Source organism: Chionomys nivalis, chromosome 7 (assembly GCF_950005125.1).
Source record: "Chionomys nivalis chromosome 7, mChiNiv1.1, whole genome shotgun sequence".
Classification (NCBI taxonomy): Eukaryota; Metazoa; Chordata; class Mammalia; order Rodentia; family Cricetidae; genus Chionomys; species Chionomys nivalis.
This window is the reverse complement of record NC_080092.1, coordinates 63,181,241-63,193,591: the sequence shown is the minus strand read 5'-3', so window position 1 is coordinate 63,193,591 and position 12,351 is coordinate 63,181,241. Positions and strand designations below refer to the sequence as shown.

Here is a 12,351-nt window from a genome sequence, read left to right as displayed (position 1 = left end):
ACACAGAGAGGGGAGTTGGGGGGTCTCTGGGCTTGGGCTCTGATGAGTAGTCCAAGAGTCCATAATGCAAGTGACTCCAGGAACTCTGGGCCTTGACAGTTCCATGTCTTGAGCCTTGGGTCACAGGCTCCCCACTTTCCATTTGCACATCTGCAGACCAAAATTTGTAGGTAGAGAATCCAGCCCTTTCAGCTCCTCAGCCAGCCACAGAGGCGTACTTGCCACCAAACCTGGTTCTGAACGTGGGCTTTTCACTGCCCAAGGGGGTACATGAGATGGCAGTTAATGGCCACTTCCCATGCCAAGACCCACAATTCCAGATGGTAGCACTACAACTTCCTTCCACTCTGGACAGATCTGCAATTTTTTCCCTGACCTGGTCGCTGTTAAGAATGCCGCCTGTACGGTATCAACCTCAACTCTCAATAGCTTCTGAACACTTTGTGGAACATGGGGTCACAGCTTTGAGAGGTCTCTAGACAGAACATCTCAGAAAGGAATGGCTACGCACACGCCTGGCATTTCGCTTGCCATACTTCTCCCCAGCATGCAGCCTCAGTTTACCTGTTCACCTCACCCCTAGGTGCTGAGCACCAGGCCAGCAGTCACCTTGCCCTGGTTTTGTCTCCCCCGGGGAAGACAACATTGACTACCTTACCTGCAGAACAGCATCCTGGAACCTGACCAGGGCTCCTGAGCCACCTCTTCCTAGATGTGTCCCATGCTCTCTCTAAGTCACCAATTCTCCCTTCCTTCCCCCCTCGGACCTCCCCCCCCGCCCCCCCCCACAGCATTCCCAGTCCCTTCCATGGTGGCTCCAGTTGTTCAGTGACAAGTCTCCTCTCTCTAAGACATTGCATTAGAAACCTCTATAAGAACAGATTATCAGAGACAGATAGCTTCGTCTTCACACTCAACATGGCTCCTGGCACACACTAATAACATTAGTAATGATAATATTGACAACCGTCATTTTTACGCGTTTGTTCTGTGCTGGGTGCTATCTGCTGAAATATTTGGCATAAAATAACTCATTGAATCATCAAACACGCCCCGCAAGCAGAGTGCTTTGACCATTATCCTTTGCAGAAGAGGAGCTTAAGCAGAGAGTGGTTAAGAAACTTGGCCCAAATCACCACGAAAGGGGCAACGGAGTCAGGGAGTTTAATGCCCAGTGCAGGGAAAGGGTGGGTGGAGGAGGAAAGCATTGAATGTCAGAGCCAGGTGGAAACAGAACAGGGTCCTCTGCTGGCTCCAGGGATGATTCAGTGCCCAACACCACAGGGCACAGTGTTCAGCAGACAGAGCAATGGTTGCCCAACACAGGTGTGCGGTCAACAGAGGCCAAGGTTAGGAAGAATGTCCTGCGAAGGGCTGTCTGTGCCCCAGGGCAGGGGAACTAAGCCCCATCACCACCTGTCCTCTCTACCCTCTCAGCTCTCTCATCCATGGACTGGTTACTGACAGATTTTACCTCTCTGAGAACAGTCACAGAAAATTGAGATTTTTTTTTTCCTGTATTGGCAGCAGAGAAAATGGCCATTTTTCCTATTTCCAAAGGAAGAGCTTCTTCCCATTAGACGAAGGCCTCAAACAGCTACGGAACCAGAGGAAGAACAAGGTGAGAGATGAATGGACCCCTGGCTGAGATGTGGGCACCAGGGAAGATCAGTAGCTAGTGTCTGACCGTGGGAGGCTAGGCCAACACCAAGACACTTGCAGGTCAAGGACGAGGGAGGCAGAGAGGTCCCAGAGCAGGTGACCTGGAACCACTGCAGGTTGCTCAGAGACTTACAGGAAGCAGGCTCTGTGGTCTCTGAATGCTGGCAGAGCCTCCACCTCTTGATCACAACATCCCAAATTCCCAAATCTAAGCGATATAAAATCAGGCCAAGTGAGAACATGTTATACACAGGTCCCAGTGAGCAGGATTTTTGCAAGCTTAGATAATTAGTCCAAAGATGAGACTGCAGAGAAGGAGAAGAATGCTGTATGGTCCTGTGAGGTGACCACACTGGCATTTGACCTCCTAGGGAGGTCAGGAGGCTCCTCTCTCTCTCTCTCTCTCTTTCTCTCTCTCTCTCTCTCTCAGACCCCAGTCCTGCCAACCTCCCACCTTCTCAAGTGACCACACCTACCCAGGTCTCTTCACCATGCTTCCTCTGTGAAGGCTTGTAGATACTGAAGGGTCTCTTTCATCCCCTCTCTCCTTGGAGTTCATACTTATGATGCCCCTTTCATCGGGAGCTCCCTTTGCTATGACAAACTGTCAGTTCAGTGGCTCTAGAACTCCCCACTCTCCTTACAGGACTTTTGTCCCTGACAGCATAGCATACCCAATAAATGTGTGTACTCCTGACTATTGCCCCCCTGAGTGCATCCAAGGACAGTTAGCCAGCAGCCTGAGGAGTTTTATTCTAAGACTATCTGGGATGATAGCTGGCCCCGTGCAGTAAGTAAGCACCAACTGAATATTTTCTGAGGGCTGAAGATGGTGTCTATGTATACTTCGATATACGCAAGGTTTGTGCACTGGTTTATTTAGACAATCAACACATACACAATACGTCAGCATGCCTCTGGGGACACGAGGATGGCATTGGCAGGGAAGGGTCACATGGCATCCAGGCACATTTACGATCACGGCCAGGAGGGAAAGCCAGGCAATGTGTCATTCAAATGGGGGAAAACCAAAATGGGTGGTAATGTTAGTGAGTCCTCTGTTGTCTGAGAACCGTAGTGGGGGTCCTGGCTAGTTTTATGTCAACCTGACAGAAGCTAGAGGTATCAGAGAGGGAGCCTCAATTCAGAAAATGGTTCCATAGGCAAGCCTGTGGGGGCTCAGGATGTGGGAATGCTCAGGCCATGGGGGGGGGGGCACCCCTGGGCTGGTTGTCATAAGTTCTATAAGAAAGCATGTTGAACAAGCCATGTGGAGCAAGCCAGTGAGCAGCACCCCTCCATGGCCTCTGCATGAGCCCCTGCCTCCAGACTCCTTCCCCATTTAGGTCCCTGTCCTGACTTCCTTTGTTGATGAACAGCAACATAAAAGTATAAGTCAAATAAACCCTTTCCTCTTCAGCTTGCTGTTTGGTCAAGGTGTTCCATCATGGCAGTAGAAACCCTAAGACCGTGGCTTTCTGGATGGAAGGAGTGAATTGCTCTCTTGAAGACTAGGTTGGTGAGAAGATGGGGAGAAAGGGGGGGGGAAGCCATTAAAAGATTGGACACACCTAAGAGATCAAGGGAGAGAGGGAATCTGAAGCAGTCTACTGGATTCACTGGCCCCCACTTTCTCTGCCCATGCTAGTGCTGTCCCTGATGGCAAGAGAGCCCCAGGTACAGGGTTAGAAAGCCTGGATTTAGGGCTGGCATGGCCAGAACTGCTCGCTGGGAAGTGGTTTCCCGTGATGGCCACCTGGGGCCACAGTGGGATCTCTGGTCTCAATTGCAGACAGGTAGGAAGGAGTCTTGTGCCCCTGCCCTTAAGGGTCCCACATTGCTCATGCTCGAGACTGGTGATAGAGATGTCTCTGAGAATCTGGACCATTGTGAGAGCTAGTCATCCATCCTGATGTCCCTAAACATGTCATTCTCCCAGGTACAAAGATAGGGCCAGGGAAATAAAGACAGGCTGACAGGCTCTACAAGCCAAGTATGTAATTGCCAGCTGTTTGATGGACTGAACTGCAAACGCCATTTGAGTGAAGAAAGCAAACTACTCGCCGATTCTCACAGACCAAAAAGTCTGGGGAGAGAATACAACAGGAAGGACTTATGTTTGATACACAGGGGAACTTTCTAAAAACAGATTATTTCCTAAATAATTTAGTAAAAAAAAAAAACCCAAAACAAAGGACTTTCTTCAATTACCTTTTCTACTCTTGCCTCTTTTATTGCAGTGAATTATTCATTTTTTGCATCCATTCATTCATGCAGCAAGCATTGAATTATCTAGGTAATTGCTTCTATTTCCCACTCATCCTGCTGGGTGCTGAGAGCCAACAAGGCCTGGTTGTTCGTTTTTTCTGTGTGTGTGTGTGTACTGAGAGGTGGCAAGGAAGGAAGCAGAGCCAAAGGGACAAAGGGCAAGACACAGCAGTGACTCATGGACGCCAAGGCCATGAGTGATGGCTACCCTGAATGCTGGCTTGTCTCTGTTACCCTACTGGCCTCACCTGTCCCCTCTCTAAAGTTCCATTTATCCTCCATTGACAGCGTTTGGCTGGCTGAGCACTGGCGCTGGCTTTGGTGGCCCAACCGTGGGGACAGCTAGGCAGAGCACCACCAGCTTGAACTGATGGCAAGGCATGCCCACTTTGTTTTTCTGCTAAAGGGACAGAGAAGGGAAATAGAAAAGAACATTTGTTTTCTCAAAAATACACATGTACACACCTGACTCATTAATTTCTTATTAAAATTCTGTGTTGAGCTCAAGCAGGGAAGAAGGGAGGATTGCCAGGGATGGGGCAAAGGAGCAGGGAGGGCAACTGGAGCCATGTGTTGGCATTTGCTGCAGGTGGAAGGGGGGCAGAGAACTTCGAGTTTAAGAATGGCAGAGGTGGAAAGCAGACTCAGGAGAAAGGGACTTCCTGGGGCTAAGGCATGCTGCGTGTCCTGCAATCTGAGGACTCTGAGTCCCAACTGCCTTACAGAATTGCTTTTGGGCTACTGAAGGGAATCAAACCCACGGCCTTGCACAGGGCAGACAAGCACTGTGCCATTGGGATATGACCTGGATTTCTCTTTCCCCTTTTGAGACAGTTGTCCAGGCTGGCCTTGAACTTGATCTGTAGCCTAAACAGGTCTTGGGTTTGGGTTTCTCCAGTGCCAGTTCTCTGAGAAGCTGGGCTCATAACCCTGGATACAAAATGCCTTGACATGGGGACAAGTTGGGGAATCTTTGGTCTCTGTGGCTGGGCTGGGAGGACCAGCAGTGAGTGAGGCTCAGCCCTAAAGTTCTATCAGCTGTGGTGTGTGACCAGGGGTGCTAGGGAAGGCTAAATAGGACTATCAGGATGGCTGGCCACTGTGGGCTAGCTTGGGACTTGCAGAATATCTTGGGAAGTCAGGGTACCCTGCCCTTTCTTAGGACTGGAGGGGGAGAGCGGGAGGGAAATGGGAGGAGGTGGAAATTTTGAATGGTATTATTTATAAAGCAATAAAAAAAATCTTAAAAAAAAAAAAAACCTGCCCAAGTGCTTTGGGCCAAACCAGGAACTCCCTTTAGGCTTCCGGGTTGGTGTAATTTTCAGCATTATCTTGCTATTTGAGTTCCAGGCCTTTTCCTGCATGTCTGCTTCCTCATTTGTGCCTACTAGAAGGCTGGGTTTGGTTGTCCTCGGGTCTCCTCTTTCAGTATTCGAAGCTGACAGGGCCAGACCTTGCTTAGGTGGGTGGGCTATATCTTGATGGATGGAGGCTGGGCCTGTAGCCCTGCTCCCCCAAACTCATGGGTGCTTTTGCAGGGCCCAGTTCCAGTCCTGGCCTTCAACAGAGCCTCCTATAGCTGGAACCCTGCACTCAGCCATTCTCAGGATCCATTTCAGCAAAGCTCCTTCTCTGCCACCAAGTTTAGAACACACCCCCACCTACTGGCCTCACACGTTAACAGAGCTGAGCTCCACAACCACCACAGGCCTTCCGGCCTGGCCTGCTGCTTGCCCAATCCTCCAGAAAGACACAGTAGGGGGGGTGGGAGACACAACCTCCAGGAGAAAGTCGTGGGGTGTGTCAGATGGCCTGTAGCTTCCTAAGAACAAAGCCCAATGTGCCACCTGGGGTGTAAAGTCTGAAGGAGTCACTAGTATGGTCTGGGCCTGCTCCCCCTTCTTCCTCTCCAAGAGACCCACCTGTCTCTTTCCCTGCCCTCTTCAGTCCTTATCCCAGCGACTCAGCTTCCCCTCATCTCTTTCTTCTGACCCACTGCTGTGTGTGTGCACTGGGGATGGGACTGACGGGAGAGTGTGTGCTGGGCTAGGGGACTTGATGCATGTGGTTTCCAGCTCAAAAGGTAGCCATCCGGAAGTGGCAGGAGAACATTCAGGAGTCTTGAGGAGCTGGGGGTGGCCTGTGAGAGTCCCTGCTGGAGGTGCTACTGGATCTGGGCTTTAAAGGCTGGGGTAGGGGTTTCGGAGGCAAGGTGCTGGTATGGAAGGCTGGGAAGTGAGACAGGGCATCTAAGGCACCAGGAAGGACAGAGGTCAGGAACACCGTGGGCAAGACACACACTGGAACAAGATCAGGAAGGACCCTGATACCAGGGCAAAGAATGGGTCTTTGGTCCCATAGGCAATGGGGAGCCAACAAACGTTACTGTGTAAGAGAACAGATCAAGTCAGCTCCCCAACAGGCTCAGTCACACCCTGACCCCCAGACTCCTGTTGAAACTGAAAATTAAGGATCATCTCCCAAAAGACAGATACTAGAAAACAACCTTCTTAGCTTTTTTCAGAGGTAGTCTCAAGACTGGAAACGCCAAGAGATAGCCAAACACCCCACTCTGAACACCCTGCAGGGCTCAGCTGGGCCCACAAAGAGTGTGGTACTCTGTCCACACAAGGGCTCTGCCCAACAGTCTAGTGGAACCTGAATTGGAACTTGTGGGCCAGAGACCACATGTTGTGGCTGGGAGGAGGGGGACACTAGGGAGGCAGTCCAAGGTCACCCTGCCCAATGGCGTCATAGTGAGACAGAAGCCCAGGCTGCCTGGCCTCCAGTCCGACTGTGTGACCAGAACCCTGTGGCCTCTGTTGCCTGTCAGGCATTGTATACTGCAGCAGCACCCCCATGCCAATCTTAGAATAGTCTAGAAAACCTATTGAAAGTTGGCCTAAGTGACAGTAAGTCCGTGTACCTTCTTCAAACCGAGAGGAGGTGGCAGGAGGGTCCTAGGCAGTCCTGCGGGATGAAGGCCTGGGGCTCAGATCCTCTTAATTTTCACAAGACATCATTTCTTTCATTTTGTTCTTGCTTACTGTGGGTATGTCGGAGTTTTAAAAGTAAAACTGAGGTGTGGGTTGACAAAGCGACATTCAAGCTTAGAGAAGGACTTAGAAAGGAGCCAGAAGTAGGAACAATAGGGCACTGGTCCTCCTCCTCCACTATCTTCTTCCAAGTCAGTCCTTAGTCCTAACCACGCAAGTACTGTGCTAGCATTGTGTGTGCACAGGTTAAGGACAGCAGTACCTGTGAGCTGTGGGACACCCTGGGCCCAGAGATAGCCACATCATGAAGCCCTAGCTAAGGCTCATAGCAGGCAGGACACTCCAGAAGGCCTGCCTAGGGCAGGGGCTTAGGAATCAAACCACTCTGACAGGCCAGGAAGGGAAACAGATTTCCTACAGCCAGGCCAGAGAACATGCAGGGGGGTAGCAAGATCTATGGATAGCAACTGAGCTGCCCAGGGGCCAACGTTGAGTTGGTAATGGAACTCAAGCACGGGTAGGAGCCACTCCTAGACAGAGGCCTGCTAGCTCCGGGTCACGCAACTGTCTTAACCTTACCCACAGTCAGTCTTTCCAAGGGATGAAGATTCTTCTCTGGATGCACCCCTAAGTGCCCTCCGTACCCTATTCCCGCTAGCCATTGCTTGCAAATTTCTGAGGAAATAGGGGACGAGCAATTCCCACTGAATCAAAGGCAAAACAGCTCACCCCACAGCTGGAAGAACCCAGCCACCCAAAGGTGGGGGGGTGTTTAGCTGGTTCCCTTCTACCTCAGTCTTTGGATCCTACAATTCCTAGAAGTCATTCTTTCTTATTCTTTCAGCCTTGAAAACGAACAGTTGGGGTGAGCAATGCCCCTGGTTAAAGACCTTAGATGGGTTCACAGCAGGCTCAACCAGGCTCCTAGGGGCTTCACAGATTGGGGCAAAAGCTGACCACCACACGTGGAGGGTTCTAAAACCTCCAGATGGCCTGCTCCACAAAACCCCTCTCCTATTCTATCCTTGGCTCACCCCTCGAAGTGGGACATCAGATTCCCTCACCCCTAGTTCGGCCCTTTGTTGGTTAGAGACATGTCCCAGGTCAGCTGCGTCCACGTTGGGCGCAGCAGAGAGCTATACTCTCACTGGCTTCCACAGCTCTCTCCCTCCCGCCTAGGTCAGCGCCCCTCGCCTCTTGGAGCATCTCCAGCTTGCGGAAGCTGCCACAGCATCCTCCTGGCTCAAAAATCTGAGTTCCCACTCTGGGTGGGGAAGGCTGTCCTAAGACTGCCCCCCCCCGCGCCCCTGCTTCCTCGCTGTCTCACTGCACAGGCACACTACCCCAGACCCCTCCCTCCGTCATCTCTTTCCCGCGGAGCCCGGAGCCCCGGGCGAGCCTGGGGAGCAGACGCAACAGATTGCAGAACGCGGGAGCGCGGCCCCGTTTCCTCCGCGCGCCACCAGCCTCCCGGCCCGTGCCCGCTGCCCAGACCCCCGCCCGCCTTGCTCCGCGAGCCGGCCGGCCATTGAGATGCAGCTCACAAGCCTCCCGGGCCCCTACCGTGCGCGTCCCTGCCCGAGGCCCGCTGCAGGAAGCCAGGCAGCGGGCCGCACGACTCGGAACCCGCTTGCGCGCCGGGATCGGGAAGCCGGGATCCTGTGGGTCCCAGTACTTCCCAGCCTCGCGGGCTGCACGGGGCAACGCGGCCGGGTGCCGGGGACCCAATCTAGTTCATCTCTAGCATCCCTCTAGATCTTCGTGGGCAGACACGCCCCCAGGGTCTCAGGTTGGACCCTGCATTCTAACTCGGAGACTACAGGAAAGATCCCCTTCTCCAATCTCCCCTGGACCGACCTAGGTCCCTTTAGCAGGCTCTCGAGGCAGGCGGGGACGCCGTGCTGGTAGCGCCGGCGGAGAGTCCAGGGGAGCAATAGGAAGAGGGTGCTCCTTTCTCCGATTCTCCCTCCGCCCCCTCCAGGGGCGCCCGCCGCATCTTCACCCCGAGTCTGCGCCGCGACACTTACCGTGGGCGAGCAGCGCGGAGAGGCAGAGCAGGGCGGCGCCGTGGCGGCCCGACATTCCTGGGGCCATGGCAGAGGCGGGGGCGGGAGGGGTCCTAGAGGGCAGCAGTCCGCGGCGACTTGGTCTCAGGCTAGGATCGGTCTCCTCACACTCACTGTGGAGCCCAACTGTCTCTGTTGAGGTTTCAAGGGCCAGAGAGCGCAATTTGGGGACACTCTGAGGAGAGGGGGCGTCCCAGGCACCACTGGCTACACCCTTGGAGCCAGCGGGGGCGCAGCTCCGGGCCGGAGGAGTCTCCACCTCCCAGGGTTGGTGCCCCCTGCAGGATCTGAGAAGCGAGGGGGGAGCCGCACGTGCGGTCCCGGGGTCCTGTGGCCACCCACCTCTCGGAGGTTGTCGAGAGCTGCGTGCCAAAGCCCTTGGCCTCTCCGCGCCTCTCCTATCCGTACTCGTTTCAAGGTGCAGATCCCCAACGGGAGCCCGGATCGCTTTGGTTTCGGTGGTAACCCCACACACACAGCGCGGCTTTCTTCTTCCTCCAAGCGCCCTGCAGCAGCCCGGAAAATCCCAGGTCGGGAGCAAACGAATGTTTTCTTTTGCAAAGAGGGAGAAAATCCAGGCAACTTTAATCCAAACGGGGAAGGAAAAGTTTCCTTGCAGGGATGAGACAGGCGACGCAGGTCGCCACCCCCCTAGGCGACGCCCAGATGGAACGCCTGAGGTGGGTGACCAGATGTTTGTCCCTTCGCAGTGTTCGGTCTTGGACTCCAGCGTGCTCTCTCCAGTCTCGACTCAAGTCTGCGCTAGCACAGGCCCACTCGGCGCCGCCTGGCCGGTCTGGGGCTTGATGGCTGGAGCAAGGGTGGAGCTCTAGGCACCCGCTGCCCCATGGAGATGGATGGGGCTTGGAGTAGCGAGGGAGCGGGAAAGCCAGCTAAGGCGCCCCGGCTCGAGCCATTTCTTCCCGGAGCGTCTACTCCAGTATCCAGCCCGTGAGCGTCGTAGAATGGGAAAGGGGATAGTCAGCCCACGGCAGCACTGGGCTACCACCCTCTCTTCTCTCGGGTGGGGTGTCGCTGTATCAGTAGAGGTGCCCTGCCCCGCCTCGCATCGCTCCTCGCCTTCCCTGGGGGAACCTGCACAAACCTTGAACTTTTCCGGGGTTCAGAGTCTCCGACGCCTTGTCCTCCCCATCACCCCCGCCTTTCCCCTAGACACCCGCTTTCCCGTTGCCTTGGTGCGGCAGGGAATAAGCTGTAGCTCTTTCGGAGTCAGTTTGGGCGAGCGGATCACCGCTCCAGTCCCGGCTGCGGATGGAGAGAAGCGGGAGTGCGGCCAAGGGGCTAAGGCATCCGCACCTGCGCAGCCCCTGGCCGAGGAAGCATCTGGTGCTTAGGAGGCCCAGCGAAGAGAATGATGCCGGCAGGGGGGCCAGCTCTCCTTGGACGTGTGGGGGGGGAGAAGAATCAAGGAGCGGGGGGGGGGCCGGGAAGAGGCGGGGGGGGGGAGCCACAGTTGCTCGAAGCAGTCGTCGCCACCTCCACGGCGCTCCTCCGTAAATGATTCCAGAAAGAGAGAAACACACAGTGATGCTCGCCACCCTCTTCCTCGGTCCGGCATCCAGCGCCCACCAGGACCGTAGCGGGCGGGCGCCCAGCTTGGCGCGCTCGCTCCCTTCTCCCTCCCCCTCCCAGATTCCCCGTGATCACGTGGCGCCGGAGCGCGCGGCCCACGGCTCGCGCGCCACGGAGACTCCCCCCTCCCCCGGCTCCCCTGTCTGTCCACGTGTCCATTCCGCATTCCCAGCCTGGGGGCGCGCGCGGCTCCTTAATGAGAGTCAGCCCAGGGCTGGCCTCGCCGTTCAGTTCTCTTCGGCTTTACATTAATTTTTTTTTTTTTCTCAGCGGTTCAGGTTGGTGCTGGGATCCGAGTGGAGCCGGCTGGTTGCTGCGACTGCGGTTCTCCCGTGTAGACGCCACCGCAGACGCCGCCAATGTCCCTTTTCAAAGGATGCCAGCTCCCCGCCGGGTGCCGGAGATGTTTTCAGCGGTTCCACCCGAGGCGCGGGTAGGGGGCAGCCTCCCACAGCCTCTGAGTCCGCGTGGGTCTCTGCAGGGCACCCGCTGGGAATCAGCCTTGCTGCCGCGCCCAGCTCCTCTGGTTGGAGCTCCTCGGTCAGGGATGGGCAAGGGGCGCCGCTGGGGGCAGAGGAGGGATTTGCCACTGCCTACAGGTTGTTTTGCAAGCCTCAGGAGGGCCTGGGAGGATATGAGAAACTGTCTCTCTGTACTCCACCTAGTCATTGGCTGAAGAGGGAGTGATATGGGGCGGACATTCGCTCCCACCATCACACCTCGTCCATTAGAACCGAACTCAAATCAAACCCGACAATCAACCGTCAGACGTGGGAATCAATGGCAGTGATTTGACAGCGTTATTAGATGTCATGAGGGAAAATCCTGAAAGGTTTGATCTTAATCGGCCCTTTTCCGGAGGGGCAGACTCGGTCCCATGAGAGGATGGAACTTGTGTGTCACCCTTCTATACTGGATAGAGTGTGGGGCTTTGAGGTCAGAACAAAGGTTGATGGGCGCCCTGTCTACACCTGACTGCCCTTCAGCTGTGATGTAGCTTGGTCAGTAGAATGCTTGCCTAGCATGCCCAGTAAAAAGCTGGCATAGTGGTGCATGCTTGTAATTCTAGCACTGGGCAGGTGGGGTCAGGAGGATCAGGAGTCCAAGGCCAGCCTGTGCTACACAGAGTTCCAGACCAGCCTGAGCTACATGAGACCCCAGCTCAACAAGAAAGGCAGCCGTGACAAGCCTCAGGCTGTTTCCCTTCTGAGCCGCCTTCGGCAAATCATGATTTTCACGACCCCTCCCTTGCCGTTTCCTGTGAGTTACCTTTTCCTCCAGAAAGGGTCACTTTGGGGAAAACGGGCTTGCATGGCTATGGGAACCCTTTCCCTCCTAGCCGCTGATTGTTCCTGCTTGGGTTTCATATTAGAACCTGCCTAGCTCTTCTTGCACCTCCCCCATGGCTGGCTGACTGGAACTCAGAGGTCCACTGGGGAGGACTATCAGGCTCATAGGAGACCCTGGGGACAGACTTTGCTGGGGTAGTCACAGAAGGTAATTCTCATTAGGTCCCTAATGCCTGGTGGCAATTAATGTCACCTAAGGACTTAATAACCATCCCAAGGAGAGGCAAGCCAGCACTCAGCTGCATGTTCCTGTCCCCCCCCACCCCTCCCCGTGTGTGTGTGTGGGGGGGGGGGGTTGTTGGGGTGAAGAGTGCAGATCCACTCCTGAGGTAGGGATGATTCTGTGCGAAGAGGAATACAAGCTGGTCCTTCTGTTCTGCCCGCCCTTGCAGTGGGGACGCAGAACTTGGAGGTGGC

General features: G+C 54.8%; 1 protein-coding gene across 1 annotated transcript in view; it reads right to left on the bottom strand.

Annotated features, from left to right (window-relative positions):
• Tmem132e (transmembrane protein 132E) overlaps nt 1-10,362 on the bottom strand; it is a 54,105-nt gene extending 43,743 nt beyond the window's left edge. The window contains exon 1 of the mRNA XM_057775473.1: nt 8,954-10,362. Coding sequence (XP_057631456.1) covers nt 8,954-9,020 — 67 coding nt within the window. The 5' untranslated portion in view covers nt 9,021-10,362. The remainder of the gene's footprint in view (nt 1-8,953) is intronic.
• Between the last annotated feature and the right edge of the window lie 1,989 nt (nt 10,363-12,351).